This window comes from Euleptes europaea, chromosome 7 (genome assembly GCF_029931775.1).
Source record: "Euleptes europaea isolate rEulEur1 chromosome 7, rEulEur1.hap1, whole genome shotgun sequence".
Lineage (NCBI taxonomy): Eukaryota > Metazoa > Chordata > Lepidosauria > Squamata > Sphaerodactylidae > Euleptes > Euleptes europaea.
The window spans coordinates 7793884-7820999 of record NC_079318.1 but is presented as its reverse complement, the minus strand read 5'-3'; the positions used below and the strand labels follow the sequence as shown (position 1 = coordinate 7820999).

Here is a 27116-nt window from a genome sequence, read left to right as displayed (position 1 = left end):
AAGCTTTCTGTCTCCTCCCCCCTGCAGCTTCTACCTTGGAAAAGTACTTTCTCCACAGTGGGGACCACAGCAGCTAACATTAGTCTCCTCTCCTTTTTAAACACACAACAACCCTGGGAGGTAGGTTAGGCTGAAAGAATGTGACTGGTCCAAAATCACCCAGTGAGCTTCCACAATGAGATGGGGATTTGAACCTGGGTCTCGCAGACCCTGCTGTGAAGCTCTTACTGCTACACCACACTGGCCTTCATAGGATAGCTGCTGTTCAACAGTAGCAAACCAAAATCAACACCTCTGCACTAATATCAAGGATAAGGAAAGTAGTGCAGGAATCTTAGGCTATAATTACTACAACACAAATGAGTGAAACATCAAAGTGTAATCAACGCATACACATTTATACATACCTTTGTGGACTATTGAAATACCATTGTATATAGTTGTATGTTTGTCCCTTTCCACTATTGTATGCATTTATTACACTTTGATGTTTCACTCATTTGTGTTGTAGTAATTATAGCCTAAGATTCCTGCACTACTTTCCTTACCGTTCAACAGTAGCAAGCAGCCAGGCCTAGTTGAGTCATGCAAGTCGGGTGGTATCAAGTCACCAGAGGTTGCTTCAAGGCCTAGGGCTGCCAACCACCGGGTGGGGCCTGGAGATCCCCCTGAATTACAACTGAACTCCAGATGACAGAAGTCGGTTCCCCTGAAGAAAATGGCTGCTTTGGAGGGTGGACTTTAAGGCATTATACCCTGCTGAAGCCTCTCCCATCACCAAACCCTGCCCCCCTCAGACTTCACCACAAAATCTCCAGGGATTTCCCAACCTGGAGCTGGCAAACCTAGTCCTGGCCCCAGTGAGTCCTCCCTCAAAGGACAAAATAGGCTTGGAAAGGGCTCTGCCCCCTCCCTCTGCCTTTTACTGACAGAACCAAGCCTTGGAACCTGTGGTTGCCTACCAACAGCCACTGTGGGAATCTGTTGCTTAAAGCTACAGGTGCTCCTGCTAGCATTTTCAGATTTTTTTTAGATTTTACATTTTTCTGCAAGCCTAGGGCCCCTTTCTGTCTTGTATATTCACAGCTCCAGTCAAAGATTTGGCCCCCTTCACTATTCGAATATAAGATTTGTACCTATGAGTGCAATAACTGTAATGCATTTAATTATAAATACAAACTTTGCTGTATGGCTCAGTGGTAGAGCATCTGCTTGGCATGCAGAAGGTTCCAGGTTCACTCCCCCAGCATCACCAGTTAAAGGGACTAGGCAGGTAGGTGATGTGAAAGACCTCTGCCTGAAGCCCTGGAGAGCTGCCGCCGGTCTGAGTAGACAAGACTGACTTTAATTGACCAAGGATCTGATTTAGTATAGGGCAGCTTCATGTGTTCCTCCCCCGGTTTGGGTTTGGGTTTTAGTTGCTAATGACCAACACCTGTTATTAGTCAATCACCCCTTTATCTTGATTATGTTTGTACTGTTGGATAAACTCCTTCACTCTGATTGGTTGTTTCAATGACACAAAGCATGTGCGAACCTAGTAAACCCTTTCCCTATCCATGCTTGCCCTTTACCCTATAAATCCAGTTAAATTCTTCACACTACAGGAGAGGATGAAATTTTAATCTGTATTTGTCATTGCATGATCTGGAAAAAGATGGAATCATGCGTGGTCATCATAATATCACAGGGCACATGGGAATAAACCCTAGACCACAGTGTAAGAGAAACAAAACAGAAGTCTAGTCGTATCTTAAGATGCACTGCATTTGCATTTATTTATTTATATCCTGCTTTTGTTCCCAGCTGGGACTAAAAGTGGTGTAGAATATCATTCTCCCATCCGCCATTTTATCACAACAACTAGGGTTGCCAACCTCCAGGTGGTGGCTGGAGATCTGCTATTACAACTGATCTCCAGGTGACAGAGATCAGTTCACCTTTAGAAAATGGCTGCTTTGAAAGGTGGACTCTATGGCATTATCCCCCATTGAAGTCCCTCCCCTTCCCAAACTCAGACCTCCTCAGGCTCCACTCCCAAAATGTCCAGGTATTTCCCAACCCAGAGCTGGCAACCCTAACAACAACTGTGTGCGGTACACCCAGCTGAGAGTTTATGATGGGTCCAAGGTCACCCAAGAAAGCTTCCATACTAAAGTGTGGATCCTAGTCCAACACTGTATCTATTATGCTACATCAGCTCTCAAGACTAACAACATAGTATAACAGTGGTTCTAAAGAATAACAACACAGTATAAGAATAAGTGATATGCCCATTTGGTTATTATGAAGACACTGTATGAAAAGCAAACGTTATAATGTAGATCGGAGAGCCACATATTACATACATAATCTGACCTAAACAAGTAGTGCGCTGGAATATTTCTTCACAGGTGTAGCATTGCTAGCTGAGCTTTTGTAGAGCTGTCTGTTTGATGCTGTCAGTAGATCTGGCATTTTTGAAGGAACTTGGTGAAGGTAGTGCCCCCCCCCCAAATCTCCTCAAAGCTTTTAAGACAAACATTGCTTATTATGGCATTTCTGCAAGGAACCAAAACATTGCAACCCTACCGCAAGCCATTTCCCATTTCCAATAGTATTTGGTTATGTCTAGCAATCATCAAGGATCCTTTGCACTATTTTCCTTATCTGCTTAGAAAACCTATAAAAAACTAGAACAATATAATCTGTATGCCAACAACTGAACTGTGTACCTGTGGCTTGCAACTGTATGCACTGTATTTTATATTTGTGTACATTTTCTATGCATGATTTTATGTTGCTAAGGCTAATGGCCAGAGCAAAAAATAAACCTGTGACATTCAGTGGCTAAAAGTCTTTGTGGGGGTTTGATAACCACCTAGCTAGGAAAATAGAATTTGCAGTAGGATGTTAATTCTTGCCTGCTTGGTTAGAGAAGGGACAGGGATATGTCCGTCTTCTGTACAAACAGACAAGAAAGTGTTGTATTAAATTTGACACTTCCGTTGCTGATCACCGTGGCAGCACGATTCTCGAGCCCCGATCAAAGTGGCAAGGGAGGGAGGGAATCCCCCCTCCCCCGAACAACAGCCACGGCTCCCCTTGAAGTAGAGGGGAAGCTGAGCAAGCGGCCGGCTCGCGGCTTGCCCTTGATGCGCTCCCTGCCTTGGAAGCGGCGGGGAGCGTTCGGGCGAACCAGCGGAGAAGCAGGCGCCATTGTTCTCAGGCTGATCGGGACGGCGGTTTAAAGGCACGGAAGAAACAACAGGTTTTTTTTTTTACTCTTTTGATGTACAACTAGTGATTCACGGGGGTGTCTGGTGGTATAACTCATAGGGAGAAGCAAGCTGGTTTTTTTTTTCTATACTTGCTAACGAATACAAAAAGAAACTTGGCTTTTTGCCAGACTGTGGCGCAGTTGAATTTCCTGCTCTGTTGACTTTGACAGTTTTAAGAGATATCCAGCAGATTTATGATCACTGAGCTGGCTCTTCAAGATTGACTTTACCAGTTAAATGCTCCATTACTGAGATTCTTTGAACTGATGTTGTGAGACTGTCATCTCTCCCCCCCCCCCTCTCCTCTCCTTTGGATTACAAATGTTGCATTTTTGAGCCCTTCAATGGGAGATAAAGAAGGAAAAAATAAAAAGGACTCAGAAAAGCATCCTAAAGTACTTATTAAAGACCCCAAGACCCTTCAGACTCAATTATCTATGCAAACAAAAAGAAGACCATCTCTCACTAGTCCAGCTATTTCTCCAGATTCCTCCCCAGTAACAGGATCAACTTCTTTGGCAAAAATGACTAAGAAAGCTGATGCCACGCTGAACTCTTTGCAAGAGCTGCTAACAAAAACACTTCAGGAAGTGACATCAGTTAAAACTGAAGTGGTTGAAGTCAAAAAAGAAGTGACAGAAGTAAAATCTGAAGTTGTCTCAATGAAGCAAGATATGGACTATGTAAAGCAAGGTCTTAACCAGAATACTGCAGCTATCTCAACATTGCAGGACTCTATCTCAGCTTTGACTGTGAAGCAAGACAAGTTGGAGGCGAAACAGCAAAAACAAGCAAAGGAAAATAAAGAAACCAAAAAAAAGGTTGATACTATGGAACTTGTACTGGAGGCCCGCCAGGAACGTGAAGAACGGCAAGAGGATAATGTGGCGATGTTAGAAATGCGGATAAAGGAGAGCTGGATTCGTATTCGCGGATTTAAAGAACGGACTGAAGGTTCTGACCTGAAAGAATATTTGAAAGTGCTCCTGGCTGATTTTTTGCAAGAAGAAGAAGCAATAGTGGAAGGGATGATAATTACAGCTTATAGAGTCAACTCTGCTTATGCATCCAGAAACAAAGTTCCAAGGGATTGCTTGGTACAGCTTTTTTCAAGATCTCACCGGGACCTGATACTAAATAAACATTACAAAAATCCTTTAACAATAGAAGGTCAACCAGTGAGACTAATGAAGGAGATACCAGGGAGACTACTGAGAAAAAGAAAGGAGTTTGCAGAATTGGTGGCAAGGCTGAGATATAATGGAATACAACATAGATGGGAATACCCTCAAGGAGTCTCATTTATATTCAAAACAAAGAGGTTCAAACTTACTGACATGGCTAAAGTTGATCAGTTCTTTCGGAGATATGAAGGAGAATTAAGTAAACCACCACAACAACCAATTAAAGAACTGGTTGAAAAGAATCTTACAGAGAATGAGAAGGCTGCAGAAGCTTCAGGAGGAAAATCTCTGACGGAAGAAGAGGACACAGACTGAATTAGGGTCTGAGGATTTATGAGAAGGAGATGGGGATACTATTGGGGGAGGAGGGGGGGAAGGGGTATTATACCTGGGGGAAAATTTGAGTTACTAACCAACAAATGATGAAGATACTATCATGGAATGTTAATGGTTTAAACTCTCCAAATAAGAGGAGAAAAATATTCTATCATCTACAGAAATCAAAAGCTAACATTTTTTGTTTACAGGAGACACATATTTTAACAAAAGAGGTTTTAAGATTAGAACAAAATAAATTAGGTAAACTGTTTACTTCATGTAATGATAAGAAAAAGGTTAATGGAATAGCTATGTACATTCCTTTAATATTTGAACCAAAGATGTTGTATAAAGACAGGGAAGGGAGGATTTTGATGGTAGAGGTTCTGTGTGGTTACCAAAAAATAGTATTAGTCGGTATATATGCACCTAATAATAACCAAAAATTATTTTATATGGATCTAATATCGACATTGGCTGAATATGCTACGGAAAATATGTTATGGATGGGTGATTTCAATGGAGTAACAGATCCTCGTTTAGATAGATCAGCAAAAAAAAAACAGGGGAAATTTGAAGGTAAAATACCTGGTATTTTTGATCATTTAACAGAACAATGGGAAATGTTTGATGCGTGGAGAATGAAAAAAGGTAATAAAAAGGGATATACTTTTTACTCTTCAAGACATAAATCTCACTCTAGAATAGATATGATTTGGCTATCTAAAGATATTATATGCAAACTAGATGACCTTGAAATTTTACCGAAGGTTCTTTCAGATCATAATGCACTGTTGTTGCAAATGAATTTGGGAATTAAGAAAAACAAATCTTGGCATATTAATGAATATTTATTAAAAAATAAGAAAACTACAGACAAAATAAAAGTAGAAATACAACATTACTTTCAAGATAACATAAATAAAGGCACATCTGAAGATGTTGTCTGGGATGCGGGGAAAGCAGTGATAAGAGGCATTTTAATACAACAAAACTCGCGGTGGTTTAGAGAAAGAGAGTCAAAAAAGAAAAAAATACTGGAGGAAATTAAACAGGCGGAAATACAGTTAAGAAAAGCACAAACCAAATTACTTAAACAAGAACAGATTGATAAAATAAAAACTTGGCAACAACAATATGAGATTTTATTAACTACCGATATAGAAAGAAAAATATTATATAATAGACAAAGATTTTTTGAACATTCAAATAAACCAGGCAAAATGTTAGCATGGCAACTTAAACATAAAGAGAGGAGAAAGCCAATATTGAAAATAAGGAAGGATGGAAAAATTTTATTAGATAAACAAAAAATTACAGAAACTTTTATAGATTATTATTCTAATCTTTATACACAGGGAATAGTTTTAGAAAAAGAGATAGAAAAATATTTAACACAATTTGTATGGGATAAAATCTCACAGGAACAGAAAGAATTATTAGATGCAGAAATAACATTAGAGGAGTTAAAATCAGTAATAAAGAAAAGTAAATTAAACAAAGCACCAGGAGAAGATGGCTTCACAAATCTTTATTACAAAACTTTTATGGATCAACTATCACCAAATTTATTGAGAGTTATGAATAATTGTATACAGGGAGGATCCATTCCAAATACCTGGAAGAAAGCAAATATAGTTTTAATACCTAAACCAAACGCTGATTTAATGGAAGTTAAAAACTATAGACCAATATCATTATTAAACAATGATTATAAAATGTTTGTGATGATTTTAGCGAATAGATTGAAGAAAATTCTTAATAGTATTATACATGAAGACCAAGCAGGATTCCTTCCGGGGAGGTTAATCAATCAAAATGTTAGAGTTGTGTTAGACTTACTAGAATATGCAGAATTTGATAATACACCTTTTGCAATGATATTTTTAGATGCAGAAAAAGCGTTTGACAATGTAAATTGGAATTTTATGAGGAAAGTGTTAGAATATATGGGTTTTGGTGATAAATTTCAAAAGGTTATTGGAAATATTTATACTTGTCAAACTGCTAAGCTAATAATTAATGGAGAATTATCATCACAATTTGAAATACAAAAGGGCACCAGACAAGGGTGCCCTCTTTCACCACTGTTGTTTATTATTATTTTAGAGGTATTGATGAGAAAAATTAGAATGAATGCAGAGATTGTAGGTTATAAAATAGGGAGAAATCATTATAAAGTTAAGGCATATGCAGATGATTTAGTGTGTTTTTTAACTGATCCTATTACTCAGATAGCTGAATGGAGCAAAATGATTGAGGTTTACGGAAAACTTGCAGGCTTTAAAATAAACAAAAATAAAACTAAAATATTGGTCAAAAATATTACACTCTTGCAGCAGCAGGAATTAGCGAGAGTAACAGGTTTTGGTATAGAACATAAAGTAAAATATCTGGGAATATGGTTAACTCCTAACAACTTTAACCTATTTAAAAATAATTATGAAAAAACATGGCAACAAATAAATACCGATTTGACAAATTGGGAAAAAATACCCTTATCATTGTGGGGTAGAGTATCGGTGATTAAAATGATGGTATTACCCAGGATGCTTTTTTTATTTCAAAATTTACCGATTATTAAGGGGTTCAAAGTTTTTAAAATTTGGAAGAAGGATATTCAAAAATTTTTGTGGGGAAAAGGAAAACATAGAATAGCGTATAAAAATTTGATTCAATTAAGAGAAACAGGAGGATTAGGTTTACCTGACTTGCAACAATATTATGAGGCTTCCTGCTTTCTCTGGTTAAAAACCTGGATTAAATTAGAAAATTATCGATTATTAGAGTTAGAAGGGTATAATCTTCGATATGGCTGGCATGCATATCTGTGGTATGAAAAGGAAAAGGTAAACAGAGATTTTAAAATTCATATTATTAGAGCTGGGTTATTTCAAATTTGGACAAAATATAAGAAGACTTTAGAAAATACGACCCCGGGGTGGATTAATCCAATAGAAGCTTATATGAAGAGGGGAAAACAATTAAACTTAGATATAGAGATATATAGGGGTATTATTGAATGGAAGGAGAGTAAATGGGCTTTAAAAAGCAGGGAAGAGTTAAATATAAAAGACTGGTTTTTATATTATAAACTACAAGATATTTTTAATAAAGATAGTAAACTTGGATTCAGTAAAAATAAATCCGAGTTAGAAAAGATATTAGATAAAGGAAATAAAGGATTGATTGGTAGGATGTATAAATTATTGATGACTATTAATTTAGAACAAGAAAGAATTAAACCAGTCATGATCAAATGGATGCAGGATTTAGGATTCAATATAGACCTGGATAAATGGGAAAATTTATGGAAGAGGGAGTTTAAATTTACAATAACTAATGAAATTAGAGAAAATCTCTATAAAATGTTTTATAGATGGCATATAACCCCATTTATGATATCCAAAATGAACAGTCAAGATAAAGGAATCTGTTGGAAATGTGGAAAAGAAAGAGGAACTTATATGCATGTCTGGTGGACTTGTAAAAAAATCAAAAATTTTTGGAAAAAAATAATAAAAGAAACAAATAATTTGATTAATAGTAAAGTGAAAAGAAAACCATTATTTTGTTTATTGGGAATACCCACAAACGATATTCATGATCGGGATAGGATTATTTGTCAATATAGTTTTGCTGCTGCAAGGATTGTGATAGCGAGAGTATGGAAACAAACAAGTAAACCCTCAATTACAGAATGGAGAGAGAAAGTGTGGTTATATATGAGGATGGCCAGATTAACAGAAATTCTGCATGGAAATGATTTGGAAGAATTTAAGTTAACATGGTTTAAGGCTACCTCATATTGGGATAAGTTGGCAAAAATGGATTTTACTTTGTTATTTAGTGAGCTATAGAAAATTATTCTTTAAGCAATATTAGAATTTAGATAAATAAATAAAGCTACCGGACACTTCTATGGAAGTCATGGTGATGGGTCACTTTTGGTGGGTGGGGGGAAAGGGTATTTTTCTTTTGATGAATGTATTAAAAAATGAAATGTATTCAATATGTTATGTGAATACCCTTTTATATCTATATATGTATTTTTTTTCTTTCTTTTTTTCTTGTTTCTTTTTTCTTTTCTTTTTTTTTATATTGTAAAATTCAATAAAAAATTATTAAAAAAAAAAAAAAAAAAAAAAGAAAGAAAACCTATAAAAAACTAGAACAATATAATCTGTATGCCAACAACTGAACTGTGTACCTGTGGCTTGCAACTGTATGCACTGTATTTTATATTTGTGTACATTTTCTATGCATGATTTTATGTTGCTAAGGCTAATGGCCAGAGCAAAAAATAAACCTGTGACATTCAGTGGCTAAAAGTCTTTGTGGGGGTTTGATAACCACCTAGCTAGGAAAATAGAATTTGCAGTAGGATGTTAATTCTTGCCTGCTTGGTTAGAGAAGGGACAGGGATATGTCCGTCTTCTGTACAAACAGACAAGAAAGTGTTGTATTAAATTTGACACTGGCATTGGACAATAATCTTTGAAAAGGGTCAGCAACAGTTATGAAGCCAAATTGACCTTTCATTCATGTTTAATGCAGCAAATGATGCAGTTCATTAAAGAAGGCTATATAATATGAAATCTAACTGAAAATAAAATTAAAACACTAAAGTTTTTGATGATATCTGTAACGCTTTTTGTGTGTGTTGGGGGGAGAGATGGGATTTTCAACAGGACAACATAGACAGAACACTTTAATGGGTCCAGTCACAGTCTACCACAGCTAAAGTGCCAAACTAGACATCCTGGTACCACAAATGTATTTTTCCCATATGTCCACCACCCAATGAATACGCGAAGCTGGAGTTTGGGGCTGCATCTATTTTCAACAGTAAGACCCTCTCCTTACTATGCCTTCCCATCTTTAGTCCCTTGCTCCTCCTAGTTTTCTACATTAGCAATTCTGTTCCAGATAGTATTATAGTCAGGAGGAAGAAAAGTGCCTGGAAAAATAAACTAAGTAAGGCAATTAAATTCCTTTACTTCTGCTACTTCATTTATATTTGAGATTTAAAGATTAAATTATCAGCAGAAAAACTCCCATTCTCTCTTTTTAGGAAACATGTCTGGATGAAGCACTTGCCCCCAAATCCTTATAACATTTTTTCCTAACCGAGTAACCTAGCCTCCCGCCTTCTATTTAAGGCTGCAATTCTACACAAATTTTAAAATGGTGAACCTTTCATAGAGATGTGTTTTCTTGAGATACATCACCAAGTGCTGAAGTAATTATTTAACATATTAACCGCTGCATATAGAGACAGCCACATATTAATATTATAACATTTATACATCCATGCTTGCTCTAATATTTCAATTACTTTTTAAAAAGTGTAGTCATAAATCCTCTGGTGAAATAGCACATGAAACTATCATCTATTTGTTTCTGTTTTTCAAAAACTATAAAATGACCACACGTTGCCTTGGGTATTAACGCCTTGTGTATGTGTATCATGCAAAGGAGCTTAAGAATTTATAGCTAGTAAAGTGAACAAGAAATCATTTTCTTCATTAATGTTTTACTAATTATCTTCTGAATTCAAAGCAATAAAAGGGGGTATCAGTTATTAAAACACATAAAAATACAAGTTGTGCACAGCATACAGACTTTTGCTCTGGACAAAGGTAGGTTTTATTTTAATATAAGAAAATTTCTTCTGTAAGTCTGCAATCGGTTCCTTAGGAGCCGGTGTGACCCTGTGCCAGTATAAGTGCCCATTTAACCTGAGATAAGGGGCACTTACACTTATTCACGCCAGCCCTGGGATGCCAAGCCATTTTTAGTATATTAATACAACAAGTAAAAATTTGTAAAGGTATTCAACACTAAATAATCAAGATATGCAAATGATGTGGTGAAATTAATGAGGCTTATTTCCTCATTATGTAATCTAATGATTCCAAGATATAACTAGGGTTCATTGGCAACCCCTTCCTTCTCAATCCACCCTGAGTTTCATAGGTGGTCTTAGCTGTGGGGTAGCCAGGTCACCAGACATTCCATAAGACAGTTTATTTGGAGATTTCCCCCATAGTTTACTGTTTTGTGGCCCTCCACTTAGTAGGTTTCTGGAGAGGGGAGTTGATGGTACCACCTATCAGGAACATGAGCTGAGCCAGCAGTCTTCCTGGTGTTATTGGCTGAGGTGATGAGTCCATTACCTTGTTTCACAGCCAGGCACTTAGCCAACCCCCAGTCTCCATGTATAATAATGGGACAAACTGTCCCATTTCCAACTGTCTTTCCACTTACAAAAAAAGGTGGGCTCAAGCTTGCTGGGATTTCCTCATTATCTTCTTAGAGCAGAGGAACAGGGAATATAGTGTTCTGCACACATCTGTATTCACCTTGCACTGTGTATGTGCCCTGTGAATGCACTTTTCACATGGAACATGTGACTATAAGGAAAAGGTTGGAAAGGCGCTACACAAACACCACTACTGAGTATAATACTGACAATTTTAAAACTGTATTGTTCTGGCTGTGTGTACCTGTATTATAGGTCTGAGGCCTATTATATATTTTCTATCTACTCTTTCCTTTTTATGACTGGCATTTCTAATTGAATTGAGGACAAAGAATTCAAAGACCTTCAAAAGATACATCTGGCAGTTATAGTTTGTCAGTTCTCATTGTCTTCAGAACCTGTTGGCATAGCTATTTTCCCTCAAGCTTTCATTATAGCCAATCCAATGCCCAAATACCAACCTTCATACAAATCCAACTCTTTTCTCCCTCCCAAAACTAGTACCTTTATCATTTTACCATTGAGAGGTTATTTTACATATGCAGTGCAGTAATTCTACCAGGATTACTAGAGGGTTAAAAAAAACATTTTTCTATGGTGCACATCAGCTATAGTATCGTACTCAAAAATATGGTTGCCAACCTCCAGGTACTAGCTGGAGATCTGCTATTACAACTGATCTCCAGCCAATAGAGATCAGTTCACCTGGAGAAAAGGGCCGCTTTGGCAATTGGACTCTATGGCATTGAAATCCCTCCCCTCCCCAAACCCCATCCTCCCCAGGGTCCTCCCCAAAAACCTCCTGCCAGTGGCAAAGAGGGACCTGGCAACCCTACCCAAAAAGCACATGCAAAAGGGATGATTCCACGAAAGAAGATGGCTCTACACACTCTGGCCACACTAGTGGGCAAATCTCTAAGCAATCAGGGGTTGAATTGCTTACATCAAAGAGGTTTCTCAGCCATACCAAGATCCTGGATAAGTTCCCTGAGCCTCCTTCTGCAACAACATTTTCACCATGGTAACACAGGATAATGGCTTGACTTGTGTACTACGTACTTAAATCCAGTTTGAACAGGCATATATATGTATATATACATATACAGTGAGGAGAAAAAGTATTTGATCCCCTGCTAAATTTGCCCATTTGCCCTCTGATGAAGAAATGACCAGTCCATAATTTTAATGGTACGTTTATTGTAGCTGTGAGAGACAGAATAACAACAGGAAAAAACCCAGAAACCCAGAAGACAAAAGTCAGAGATTGCTGTGCATTTTAATGAGTGAAATAAGTATTTGATCCCCTATCAACCAGCCAGATTAGGGTTAGGGTTAGGGTTAGGGTTCTGCTGTCGACAGAAGCAATCAATCCATCAGATTCCAAACTAGCCACCATGACCAAGACCAAAGAGCTGTCCAAGGATGTCAGGGACAAGATTGTAGACCTGCACAAGGCTGGACTGGGCTACAAGACTATTGCCAAGCAGCTTGGTGAGAAGGTGACAACCCTAACCATAACCCTAACTGTCAACCTCCTTCGGTCTGGGGCTCCATGCAAGATCTCATCTCGTGGAGTTGCAATGATCATGAGAACGGTGATGAAGCAGCCCAGAACTACACGGGGGGAACTTGTCAATGATCTCAGGGCAGCTGGGACCATAGTCACCATGAAAATGGTTGGTTACACCGGACGCCGTGAAGGACTGAGATCTTGCAGAGCCTGCAAGGTCCCCTTGCTCAAGACAGCACATGTCTTCAGTTTGCCAATGCACATCTGAATGACCCAGAGGAGAACTGGGTGAAAGTGTTGTGGTCAGATGAGACCAAAATCGAGCTCTTTGGCATCAACTCAACTCGCCATGTTTGGAGGAGAAGGAATGCTGTCTACGACCCCAAGAACACCATCCCCACCGTCAAACATGGAGGGGGACATATTATGCTTTGGGGGTGTTTTTCTGCTAAGGGGACAGGACACCTTCACCGCATCGAAGGGATGATGGACGGGACCATATATCATCAAATCTTGGGTGAGCACCTCCTTCCCTCAGCCAGGGCATTGAAAATGGGTCGAGAATGGGTATTCCAGCATGACAATGACCCAAAACGCACGGCCAAGGCAACAAAGGAGTGGCTCAAGAAGAAGCACATTAAGTTTTTGGAGTGGCCTAGCCAGTCTCCAGACCTTAATCCCATCGAAAATCTGTGAAGGGAGCTGAAGGTTCCAGAAGCTACACATCAGCCTCGAAATCTTACTGACTTGGAGAGGATCTGCAAAGAGGAGTGGTACAAAATACCTCCTGAGATGTGTGCAAACCTGGTGGCCACCTACAAGAAACGTCTGACCTCTGTAATTGCCAACAAGGGTTTTGCCACCAAGTACTAAGTCATCTTTTGCAAAGGGATCAAATACTTATTTCACTCATTATAACGCACATCAATCTCTGACTTTTGTCTTCTGGGTTTCTGGGGGTTTTCCTGTTGTTATTCTGTCTCTCACAGCTACTATAAACCTACCATTAAAATTATGGACTGGTCATTTCTTCGTCAGAGGGAAAACGGGCAAATTTAGCAGGGGAATACTTTTTTCCCTCACTGTATGTATGTATGTATATTTAAAATGTATTTTAATTGTTTGAAGATCAAGAACATTAGTCCTCAATCCAGAAAAATTAGTAACTAGTAATTAACTCTTTCACTCTTTTAGGGAGGGTGCACAATTCAGTAGTTTATCACCTGTTATGAAGAAAGTCCCAAGATCAATCCCAGGCATCCGCCAGGGAAAAGAATCTTAAGAATCAGGACTAGGGAAGATAAGTGTGTGAGACCTGCAGCTAGTTATCTACTGTTCTGTGACAAATATCCCCTTTAGGAACCACGTGCTCAAAGTGAGTCCATGTGTAGGCATTATCTGAACCTATTTAAATGCTGCTTCAGGCCTGGTTCTGGAATTAAAATTCTTTGGGTCACCTTGATGGAGAACCTTTGCTGCAAAATAGGGAGTCCATGGTCCTATTGATTCTCTTGGACCGCTTACAGCCCATTCCTCAAACCTGCAGCGGCCAGGGCGGCAAGGCCATGGCACCGCTGCAGTGCCTCCAAAGAGGTTTCGTGGCTGCTGCAGGGGGAAAGGTTTTTTTAAAAAAAGCAAAATTTTAAAAAGAGGGGAAAGGCCCCATAGGAAACAGCAATGCTGCACCAACAAAAAGATGGTGTGGCAACGCTATTACTTTAGGGGGCATTCCTGGGCTGAAAGGGATTAGGAGGCTGCCTAACGGCAACTCCACCCCCCAGAAATGCTTCCCAAGATGCCACTGCAGGGAATAGTGCCGTAAGGATGCTGTCGGGAGGCCCCACCGGCATCCGAGGGCTGCGTTACGCCTTGGTCCAGGGGGGCCAGTGTAAGTGGCACTACGCCGGTGTATGTGCCAGTTTGCATGGCGCAAGAGACACGGATGCTGGCATAGGGGTCACACCGCCTCCTATGACCAGGCTCAGGAATGCAGTGGCTTTTTGACCGTAGTAAACTTATGAACTAGTTGGTTGTGTAGAGGAAAAACCAGTCACCACCGTTCCTGGTTCCTCATTTGGGGCAAATTCATGCTCTCCTTACAGAGTAGGTCCTTGCAAGGAGAAGCAAAGCAAAAGGGTTGGTGATGGACTACAGCTTATCAAGGCAATTGGATTTAGAGCTTGAAGCCAGAAAGCCGACCAGCACACCAAATTATATTCTAAAAGAGTTTATTCAGGAAAGCTTGTGCTCTTACAGACAACAAGAGGTTTTTCGTGAAGCAAGAGTAAACAAAACAAGAAAACTTATTTAATCACTGACTACACAGTAGAGGTTTTTACAAAACAAATGTTTGGCAAAAGGCTTAACATCTAAACTCAGTTACCAGATTCCAGAAAGGTTTCAGCATACCACCTTGCCTCGCAAGAGGCATTCCAACGGATCAAGCAGTTTGTTTGATGGAGTCCCTCATACTGCCGGTATGGGAAGACAGCCACCGTCCCAATTGTGTGTGAGGATCTTTTATTTCCCAAAATCTCAGTGAGGGGAACTCAAAAACCCAAGGTGGATCTGGGAATGCCAATTGACCAAAGATTGATACATCCGGCTTGCAACAGAAAAACACCAAGGTGACAAATGCCTACAAAACAGATCACCTGGGGTTCCCTGAGGCAGGATAAGAGTTAATTAGGGCTGTTGAAAAAAAAATTCGGTACAGTTCGGCTTTGGCAAAATTCGGCCCTTTTAAATTCAGGCCGTGCCGAAGTCCGAACTGCCCCGCTTCGGATCCCTGAAATTTGGGCGAGATCCGGAGTTCGAGGGAAAATTCGGGGGCCCCGCGGGCCTTCAGGGAGCTTCCCTGAAGGTGCGCGGGGGGGCCTTTAAACAGATCTGCGCCTCCCAGCTGGGAGGCGCAGATCTATTTAAAGGGCCCCCCGCACGCCTTCAGGGAAGCCCGTGAAGGCGCGGGGGGGGGGGCAGAGGGGTTTAAAGACCCCCGCCCCTCTTCCCGGAACTCCCGGGAAGAGAGGCAGTGGGTTGGCAAGCCCCTCTGCTCTGCCTGCGCAGGCAGGGCAAAGGGGTTTAAAGACCCTGGGGGCCCTTTAAACAGATCTGTGCCTCCCAGCTGGGAGGCACAAATCTGTTTAAAGGGGGGGTAGAATAGATCTGTGCCTCCCGGCTGGGAGGCACACACCTGTTTAAAGCCCCCCCCCCCCGCGCGCCTTCAGGGGGCTCCCTGAAGGCGCGCGGAGGGCCCTTTAAACAGGTCTGCACTTTCCAGCTGGGAGGCGCAGATCTGCTTAAAGGGGTGGGTGGGTGGAACAGATCTGTGCCTCCCGGCCGGGAGACTCAAACCTGTTTAAAGGGGGGGTGGAACAGATCTGCGCCTCCCAGCTGGAAGGTACAGATCTATTTAATGGGGGGGGGGGTGGAACAGATATGTGCCTCCCGGCCGGGAGGCACACACCTGTTTAAAGGCCCCCCCGCGTGCCTTCCCGGGAGTCCCGGGAAGGGGGTGGTGGGTCTTTAATCCCCTCCGCGCTCTGCGGGGGACTCCTGGGAAGGCGCTTCCCGGGACTCCTGGGAAGGCACGCGGGGGGCCCTTTAAACAGGTGTGTTATAAATATATCTATATCCAGGGGCTGCCTTTACACCCACATGACCGTGTAATTCCGCCTATGTCAGGGTGCGAGATCTTCCACGATAGGGAGGTGGACTCTCGAGTCCTTTTTGAATCAACGAGGGCGGCTATGGTCCACCACTCTCAAGATGGACCTTCGCTGGCGGAGGAACTCCATGAGGTGGGTTGGCAAAACGAAATTGAGAAAAACAACCCTCAGGATGTACCCTCGCACCGCTCTCTCTGGACTGCGAAACACGCAGGACACACATCCCACCCCACAAACCAGCCCCACCCTCTACCAATGGTTGCATATGCCATGACTCAGATATTGAAGAGATTGTAGCTCTTCCTTCACAACCGGGACATACGTTGGGTACAGTAGAAGGGACTGGTACTAAAGCGAAGACCGACTGACTTCCTAGCAACCAGAAACTCCAAACCCTTACCTGGAATGTGAACGGGTGGAAGGCAAAGAGTAATGATCACTCGGTTCTTGAACTACTCTCAACCTGCCACATTGTTATGCTCCAGGAAACATGGTGTACCGGTGGCTGGTTTCTGGGCCTTCTCTTCTCCGGCCATTAAAGGCATAGGGAGTGGTCGGCCCAGGGCTGGTATAGCTTGTTTGATCTCCAGTAGTCTCCCGGGGGTGTCTTGCACTCCTTTGAAAGTCTCATCCTACCATCTAGTACTCGTCCTGGAATTAATCTCTTCTGGATACACCCTTATAGTGGTGAATATTTATAGTCCCCCATTGTCAACAGAAAGGAAGATTGAGGACCATTGGAAAGAATTTGGGGAGACTGTAGAGGACCTCCAGCGGACCTATCCGGCTGCAATACTGCTTATTGGCAGGGATTTGAATGCTAGGATAGGTGCCTCCGACGCACACTTGCTTCCCACAATAGTAGACATAGACGAACTGGCACTTCCTCTGCCCTGGTTTCAGCGTTCGTCAAAGGATTCGAAGATCAACCAGGCAGGGAAGCTGTTAGTTGCCTTGGCACTTGCACAGAATTTGGTCTATTTGAATGGTGTAGTCTCCCCAGATAAACCAGGGGACTTTACATGTTACACACCAAGGGGCACTAGCACCATAGACCATTTTCTGATTTCCCATGAATTTTTCCCTGTGACACAAGATCTCCATGTGGGGGAGTATATGGGGGGCAACCACCTCCCAGTACACCTCACTCTCAAAATAGCTGTGAGAGGCAGATCTGGAAGGCCGGCGGTGTGGATGGAGAAAGACGATATAAGATGGATTAGAAGTGGCCGTAAGAATCCCCCAGTTGTATCTACGCGGGTGGCGGAAATTCAAAACATATTAGACACCGGAAGTTCTCCTGAATCGCCTCCCTCGATGGATTCCACATTGCCTCAATCCACACTTTACTCTGATCTACTCAATCCCTTCGTGGACTGTTACACACTAGTAAGGAGAATTACAAGGGAGCATCTGACAAGAACAAAGAACTGCCGGCGGCCAAATCTTTGGTACGATGCTGATTGTCATTTGGCCAAGAGATCCATCCATCCCCAGGTGCCTGGGGAAGCAAGAAGACCTGATGGAATTCTTCCTCCATAAAAAAGCCTACAAAGACCTAATTAAGAGGAAAAAGGAGATTGAGATCACCCAGAACTGGGAAAAGCTTGCGGCCATTGTGAAGGCTGGAGACGTGAACGCCTTTTGGAAACTTGTTAGACCGGTTCGCCAATTTGATTTATCTATGGCTATCCCCCCAATGAGATGGATGGAACATTTTTCAGCCCTGTACCAGACCTCTGAGTGCCCAGCAGAGGAGAAGGAAACTAAGGAATTGCTGGCCTTAACACCAGACTGGCCACATGTCTCCCCAAAGACCGTGTTGGAGCAACTTAATCGAATGAAGCGAGGAAAGGCAGCGGGTCCAGATCTGATTCTCTTGGAGCTTTTTCTAGTAAACCCCGAATGGTGGGCTGCTTGTTGGGCCCCCTTCTTCTCAGATATTAACCAAACTGCTATCATTTTGGAGATTTGGAGGACAGCTACAATGGTGCCAATCCACAAAAGCGGTGATGCCAGCAACCCTGGGAATTATAGGCCGATTAGTCTTATTGCCATCCCGTGTAAGATCTACTCTGCACTCCTCTTGGAGAGGCTACAGGATTGGCTTGACGAAGAGGCCTATCTCCACCCTGAACAGTGTGGTTTCCGTCGAGGTACCTCTACCACAGACCATTGTCTGACCCTCCTTCAGTTGGCCTCTAAGTATTCAAGTCATCTGAGGGGATGTTTATATGTGGCCTTTATGGACCTAAGAGCTGCATTTGATTCAATTCCCGACATAGACTTTGGAAGAAACTGATGAACACCAGTATAGACCACAGACTCCTGGTTTTGATTATGGCCCTTTACTCTAGAACAACTGCCTCAGTGTGGGTCGATCCCAGTGGTACCCTGACAGATTCTTTCCCAGTTCAAAAGGGGGTAAGACAGGGATGCCTGCTTGCTCCCTCTCTGTTCAACATCTTTATCAACGATTTGGTACCGCATATCAAAGAGGGAGCAAAACACCCCCCGTCAGCCCATACCACTTTTATTATATGCTGACGATGCGGTTTTGTTGGCGACATCAGAAGTGGGGCTGAGGTCCACTATCAATCTCTTCTTGGAGTATTGTGACCAAGAAGCCCTCACTGTGAATTACGCCAAGTCAAAGGTGCTTCGCTTTTCTGCCACCAAGAGAAGAGGTTCCCAGTTTTTCAAGGTCAAAAACGGACAAGGTCAAAAACGGACAACTTGAATGGGTTTCCACCTTTTGCTACTTGGGCATTGTCTTCAGTTACAACCTATCTTGGTCTGCCCATCTGGACAATGTGAAGAAGACAGCAAGATCCACCACTGTAATGGTAGAGAGGTTTTTTCGAACCAAGGGGGCCAAGCACATCCCATCTGCCATTGATGTCTTCAACACGAAGGTGGTTTCCCAGATTCTGTATGGAGCAGACATTTGGATTTCCGGCATGGATGAGAAGCTAGACTGCCTTTTGAACAATTTTCTCAGGAAAATTGCTGGAACTCCAAGGTGTGTTGCTGGCCTGCCCTCCGTATGGAATTGGCCCAACCCTCGCTTGAGGCGCGTGCGCGGAAGAGAGCAATTAAGCTTAGGTTTAAGTTGCCTGACAACAATCTCCCGTCCCAGGAGGGGTTTCTCCATCTTACTCTTAAGGACCCGGCCCCCAACCCCTGGCTGAATCTGTTAGCGGAAAAACTAAAAGTACTGGGACTCCCAATCTCTACTCCCTATGACAACCTGGTTCCATCTCATTTAGTGGCAATCTTGAAGAGATTGAAGGAGTTAGATTGGGCCAGTACGGTTGGGAGGGCCAGACGTACTTGCTCCGGTCTGGTCTTGGGACTCCCCCCACCAGAGAAGCTTTCAGAGTTCCACTTTACGGTTTCTATCTTCTCACATCGTCGGGCTCTCCTTTTAGCTCGTTTAAATGCCTTTCCATCCATGGTCATGTTGGGCAGATATACCGGGATACCTTTTCCGGACAGCCTCTGCCCATGTAACATGGGCGAAATTGAAACGTTGGACCATCTGATGCTCCGCTGTCTTCGCTGGTCCCAAGATAGAGATGCTCTTATTGCTCCAATCCTCACCAGCTTGAACCTCCCTCCACATGCCTGGGTGTTGCCTTTTTTGCTTGGCGACTCAACTAATGGTGAAGCCACATCGAATGTTGCCCGCGTTTTGGCCAGAGTGGCTGCTCTTAAGAAGAAAGAACTCTCAACTCCTACCTCTAGCAACTTTTACTCAGCTCGCTCCGCCCCCAGTTTATTTTAGTTAGGAATTTTACTTATTGGGCTGACGCCTAATTTTTAACATTGTTAACTTAAGATTGTATTATCCTTATTATGTTTACTATGTATTATGCTTCCTATCCTCCCTCGTCTTCTCCTCCCTTCTTTTACTTCTCCCTTGGTCCAAGACTGTGGTCATAGACCTAATAATAAATTATTATTATAATATATCTACCAAATTCATAAAAAGAATCAGTAACTGGTGATTTGTTTCCAGGTGCAATTCAAAGAACTAATCATTTCATTTAAAGCACTAAAAGATTTGAAGCCAAGGGACTTAAAGGACTACCATATCCCATACCAGCCTGTGTCAGTTTTCATCCATTAATACTTGACTCATATGTGGCCAGCCTTGGAACTCCTTCCCCAAGCCATATACCTTGTAATGTAATGCATTTTTGGTGCTAGGTAAAGACTTCTCTTTTTGTCCAATTTTTTTTTCTTTCTGTCCCCCCCCCCAATTATAATTGTCTTGTACTGCACTGCTTTAGTTGTTAAATATTTTGCTTTTGTGGTATTTTAACAAAAGTTCTAAATTAATCTATTTATATGATTACGCTCGTACGATGCTTTTAATTATTTTACTCTGCTGCTGTATTGTTATTTTTAGTGCCATTAAGCTATTTCTGATCATTTGTTATTGTTGATGCTGACTGTAGAGATATAAAATTGTTGTTCTATTGTTTAATTAGTTTGGAAGCTGTCTCAGTAGCTGAGAGTATGGGAAATAATTCTATCAAATAAATAAATATAGATAAACTATGTAGGGTAGGGTAGTTAAACTATTCATGTTCAAGAAGTTACACTTTTCATGCTAAATTTGAGCCTCATAGCACCTTAGAGACTAACAAGATTTTCACAGCATATGCTTTCAAGAGTCAAAATTCCCTTTGTCAGATACCTTTTCATGCTTTATCCCTCAGGACAATAATGATAATGGATTTCTGATCCAGCTTGAGCATGTACCTTCTAGAGTATAGATGATATGGGCATACTGAGATATGATTTCTTTCTAGGGCTAGTTTTTAGGTGTGTTATTTTATGGGGAAAGAGTTTCCTGTTGTAGTTTTCCTGCTCTGAGGGAAGGGCATCTTGAAGCTTGTGTGATTCTCGTCCACTGCTAGGGAAGGCTGGAACTAAAGTTCTACTTCTTGTCTCTTGGGTGGGAATCGCCTCAAGCTTCCAGTTTTTCTCCTGCCTTGCTGGGGAGAGCATCATCATAGCTGATTTGCTGTGATCTAACTTAGAGAATTAGATTTAGGGATTAGAATACCCCAAGACCTCTTCTGTCATTTCTACCTTGCTTATCCATTACTTATCTACTAATCCTTCTTTTTGTGTTAGACCCTTTCCTATTCTTTTTCTCCCCTCTGACTTCTGTCCTCCCCTTTCAGAGAGAAAATGGCCACCATTTCCTCTAGAGCTGTGGACTCTAAGAGGGCCACTGTTCTGATCCGGCCTGAAGAGGAGGAATTTATCTCATATGCTGATATGGATTCAGCTCTACATCAGCGGCCCAATCCAGCACCCCCTGTCAGCCACTCAGGTGGACTCTCAGAGAGGGCGGCTGACTGGGAGAGTGCTGAAACTGCCGCTCCCAATAACGCAGCAAAGAAGAAAGGGCCAGTTATACAGAGTAAAAAAGGTGCAAAAAGGAAGTGCCTTACCAAACAGGGCTCCACTTCGGCCAAGTTGGCCACTGACAGAGTTACAGCTATCCAGAGCTCTGAAAGGACTCTCCACCAAGGAAGACGTCAGAGGGTAAAGTACCCCCCCTTCGGCTGAAGGCATGGAGCCCAAACCCCTTACTCACAAGGAGGTGGCCAAAATGATTAACGATGCCTTCAGGGGGCATTTTCTATCACTACAGTCCATGCCACCTCATCTTCCACCTTAAGGTTATATGGCCAGCCAAGCCTCTCCCTCCCAATCCTTCGCTCACATGGACTTCTCCCAGGAGGATCCATGCTGCGGCCATGGAGACCCTCTAAGGCATTGGCCAACCAAAGCGGCCATGAAATAGGTGTACCTTCCCCCTCCTGAATAACTGTTCTTCTATTGCCCAGGGCTCTGGGGGAGATCAATTGGAAGAAGGGAAATTTGTTTCAGATGAGGAGGTCCCCATTGTACAGGAACAACAACCCAGACTGTTTCCCCTGAGGATTTTCAGTCCTTGCTGGCCAAGGCTCTCTTTGCACTTGACCTGTCAGATGAACCAGACGTGCCTGAGGAGACCTTGTGTGTGTGTGTAAAGTGCCGTCAAGTCGCAGCCGACTTATGGCAACCCCTTTTTGGGGTTTTCATGGCAAGAGACTATCAGAGGTGGTTTGCCAGTGCCTTCCTCTGCACAGCAACTCTGGTATTCCTTGGTGGTCTCCCATCCAAATACTAACCAGGGCTGACCCTGCTTAGCTTCTGAGATCTGACGAGATCAAGCTAGCCTGGGCCATCCAGGTCAGGGCCTGAGGAGACCTTACCTGAAGTCAAATGTAAGAGCAGTAAGGAATACTTCCCACAATCTGACCCACAATCAAAAAAGGTGCCTCTGGCTGAATTCTGAGAAGTTAATCAGGTTAGAATGGGATAAACCTATTGCCAACAAACAGTTCCCTGGCAATACCAAGAAGCTATATGAAGTGGCTTCCTATGCTAGGCAGGTTTTAGAGCTACCAGTGGTAGATGCCCCCATAGCAGCCTTGCAATCTTCCAGTCTCCTATCAGAAGATGGGGTGGGGTCCATTAGGGACCAGGTAGACAGGAAGATGGAGTTCCTTTCAAGAAAGGTTCACAAAGCCTTGGCAATACAGGCTAATGCCACTTCTGCCATTATGGCAAGAGCTTCTATTGCCTGATCAAAGACGTTTATTCAACTACTTCCTGGTGCAGACAAGAGGGTTGCAGAGGGTCTGTCAAGGGTCCTCAAGGCATCTTCCTTCTTAGCCAATGCGTCCTTAGTTGCCCTCGTCTTCTCAGCCAGATCTGTGGCATCCAACATCGCCATCAGGAGAGCCTTGTGGCTTAGGCCCTGGCAAGCAGATTTTAAATCTAAATCTATCCTTCTAGCCTACCCTTTTAATGGTGGCAAACTGTTCGGAGAAAAGCTGGATAAAATGTTGACAGATACTAAGGACAAAAAACTTACTATGCCAAGCCACTTCAGATGAGATACTAGACCATCGCCATTTCAATCTTTCTATACCCTTCCCAGATTTCATCAGGATCAGAGATGCTCCTCCTGGTCTAACCCAAGAGGTTTCTTTACTGCTTCAACTGTTTCAACCATTCAACTCAACCTCAGCCTATTTGTGGAGACAAGACTGACAAGTTCCCAAAAGGTCCTAAACAGTGATGCAAAGTTATCATCAGTGGGAGGAAGATTGCAGTGCTTCCTTCCACAGTGGGAATGGTCCCAGCTGGATGCCTGGGTCCTGCAACTTATCAAACAAAGCTATCTAATAGAATTCTTGAGAAAGCCTCCGGACTGCTTCCTAGCATCACCATGATCTCGATGCACAGACAAGCACCTGAAGACCATGGAAGACACAAACCATCTATTACACGTTGGTGCCATCGAGACAGTGCCTATGAAAGAGTGCTCCCGAGGGATGTATTTGGTTTCTTCATGGTCCCCAAGAAAAAGAGGGACTAGAGAGCCATACTTGACCTGATGTTTGCCAACCGCTTCATTCAAACCGAACACTTCCAAATGGAGACCCTGAGATCTATTGTGGAGGCCCTTCACCCTGACAGTTTTATGACTTCGATAGACCTCACCGAGGCCTAACTGCACATTACAATTCAGCCATCTCACTGCCATTTTCTGAGGTTCACAGACATGGACCTACACATGCAATTCAAAGCTCTTCCCTTTGGTCTGGCCCCAGCCCCAAGGGTTTTTTCAAAGGTCCTGGTCACACTGGTGGCTTTGTTGAGGAGGGAGGGAATCTAAAACCATCCCTACCTTGGCGACATACTCATATGTGCAACAACCAGACAACAATCCATCGAGCACACCAACAGGGTCATCCAGTCTGTGGAAGACCACAGTTACCTTTAGGACCAAAAGCTCCCTTGTGCCTCAACAGAGACTCAAACACCTGGGGGTGATAATCGATTTGAATGTCAACATGTTGTTACTTCCAAAAGAAAAGGCGTTCAAGATAGGATAGGCTGTTAATGATAGGATATTCTTGAAGTCATTAATTCATAGGGTCCCTATAAGTCAAAAGCAACTTGGCAGCACATAATATGCACACTGGAGTAAGAGGCTCACACTTGGCATAGAGGAACACAAATATGAACAAGGTGGCAGTGAGCAAGAAGAAGAAAAACAGCCTTCCAGATGAGTCTTAATTGGCAACTCTATTGTCCAATGGGTGGAATGCTAGAACTGTACCTTTGTTCAAATCCCTCTGTATCTGAGAAATGCACTCAGCAGCTCAGTCAGGCTGGATCAATGGGCTGTCTGTGTGTTATATTTAGAGCAGAAAGGTGGAATTATTGCAAGCTGCATACCATCTCAGCTGTGTCCTTTTTTTCCTTCCAGCCTGCAGGTATAAGGGCTGGGCAAGGCCAAAGATCTGAACCAAAAAACAAGATCTAAAGGGCTTTTGGCTCTTTAGCTCTTAGCCCATGACTTGCAGCTGATGTCCTTGGAGGAACCAGCTGTAGAATCCTGACCTGGCCAAGATCTCTTATTGTTTCATTTTCCCTCCAGGGAGAGAAGTAGGATACACATTTTTTACATAAATTGAATCAAAAATAAAAATAGTTCTATGAGAAAAAAACATACTACAATCTTCTATCCCACAAAATGTTGAGATGTAATGACTCATCCTTGGGGTAGCAATTCCAGCGTGATTGGAGCCTTGTAATTGGAGGAAATGGCATAATGGACTGTCGAACCAGATCATAATAAATGAATTATACACAATAATCGTGAACATGTGAAATATTTGGTTATCAGGAATGGGAAATATTTATGACAGCAAAAAGTTTTACCAGGGTCTCCATAAAGCCTGCACGTAGAGGGAGTGATCCGAGCCAACAGAGAATTTTCCTTCTTCTTTCAGTACAAACATAAGCATGACTTGAACCACTAACCTTCCAATCAGGAGAAGCTCCCCCAGCACTTTCAGACGTCTCATAGCTATGAGAATTCCCCTGACAGTCATTCCTTCACAGAAGCAAACCACAACGCGGGCCTTTGGCAACCTCTCCCGGAGCTTCTGCAACAGTCGGTCAAAGCTCTTTTCTCCAGCGTTGCTGTAGATCTTGTCCGAATGAGCAATGCAAAGACCTTCTTGAGCAGCCAGCTCTTTGAAGGCTTCCATGCCGCTCTCACCATAATTTCCTAAACAAAACAAATGATTGTTTAATTCCAGCGTGACACCAGCACCATCTGGATAGTTGCTACATTGCCAGAAGTCTCTGTCTACCTCTCAGATTATGTAAATCTTTGTTAACAGAAGCTTTCAAGTATCTGACATCCCTCTTTGAACCTCACTTGCCACTCATGGTAATATTAACACATTGCAATACCATTCTCTTTTGTATAAATATGGTTCTGAAAATACCCTGGGTTATAGAATCAGTTGGATAACTGTACTGTACTCTTTGTATTAACTCATTAATTGTAACAAGAGCAATTGTTGAAGGGCAAGGGCACCCAAGTATGATAAAGATGATGTGTTCTTCACTTAGTTTTGTCCTCCTGCAGGAATGACATTTTTAATATAATGAGACTTTCTAGAATCTAAAGCATACTTCAAGACTGACTTTTCTTTGTTAATAGAGAATACTGAAACTGAAAGCAAGAATGTGGAAGAAAGGCAGAGGAGGCAAGGGATATAAAGGTTAACCAAGGAAGTGAGGATTTCAGTTTCTCTGGGGGCTTGCTAACACGAGGACTTAGGAGACAGACATCAGTGATTCTGTCAGCTGTTAGGGCACCACAAATAAGCAGCAAATGAAGCTCAGAAGTGTTGCCAATGAAATGTTCAGACGGGCAAGGTATCATCTGTCTCCTCTAATTGCTGCAGTATGAGCATTATTCAAAGCATCCTTCCATCTGGTTTGTAGCTCACAGGTTGCTCAGCTTTACTTTTGCACTTTGGCTGTTTTGCTATTCTCTGCCCTTTAGGAATCTTCCAAGTGCTTGCTACATGAAAGCATGCCTTTGATTTCCTTTGGTAGGCCATTGCTCTGTGTCCAAATGGTTATTATGCTATGCAGGTCCTTATGGGAATGGGATGAATTGGACCGAGCGCCATGCATGGGTTTAGCCTTTGAAGGAGCTATGTTCTCCTTTTTTTTAAAAAAGGTGTAGTCTCAGATAGTCTCATCAGTATGTTTTCCACTTTCAGTAACATGACAGCAGATAGACAGCAGAAGAATACACAAATAATAACACAATGAAAGGTGAATTAAAAACTAGATTCTTGTAATCTAGAGAATGCTAGGAAAGCAGGACACGAGCAACCAGTTCCAGTCGTTTGGACAGTCCTTTACTTCTAAAACAAGACATTTACAGATTTACACAGATAAGAGAAATCTGAATCTCTCCCAGCTAACCTGATTTTTCCCCACACACTACTGTTAAGATTCAGGATTTGAAGGGGTGCTTGTTGAAATGCCCTCACTGCCAATACTATGAAGTAATGAACTATTTGAGGATTTCCTTAGGGTTTTGTTCTTACTGTCTAGTTCTTACACACGGTCCAGCACTATCTTCTGCACCTTGTAGAGCTAGAAGCCAATTAGCCTTATTCAGAAAGGAACCAGCAATGCTTTGAAGTAGGTTTTTGTTGTGGGAGAATTCATAGGTTTTATGAAAGAAACTGATGTACGTTATGCAGTAAAGCACAAAATTTCGTTACAAAGAGATAGAAAAAGTATCAAGTATTGGAGGCGGGGGAATCAGCATATAGCTGTCACACCATGGTATGGCCAGCATGGTGTCGTGGTTAAGAGCAGCAGTTTGGAGCGGTGGAGTCTGATGTTGAGAACCAGGTTTGATTCCCCACTCCTCCACATGAGCAGCAGAGGCTAATCTGGTGAACTGGATTTGTTTCCCATCTCCTACACATGAGGCCAGCTGGGTGACCT

General features: G+C 42.3%; 1 protein-coding gene across 2 annotated transcripts in view; it reads right to left on the bottom strand.

Moving 5' to 3' along the window:
- The window catches only part of GRM1 (glutamate metabotropic receptor 1), a 350797-nt gene that overhangs the window by 233179 nt on the left and 90502 nt on the right, over positions 1 to 27116 (bottom strand). For both annotated transcript variants that reach the window (XM_056852641.1, XM_056852642.1), the window contains exon 2: positions 25113 to 25362. In XM_056852641.1, coding sequence (XP_056708619.1) covers positions 25113 to 25362 — 250 coding nt within the window. The remainder of the gene's footprint in view (positions 1 to 25112; positions 25363 to 27116) is intronic.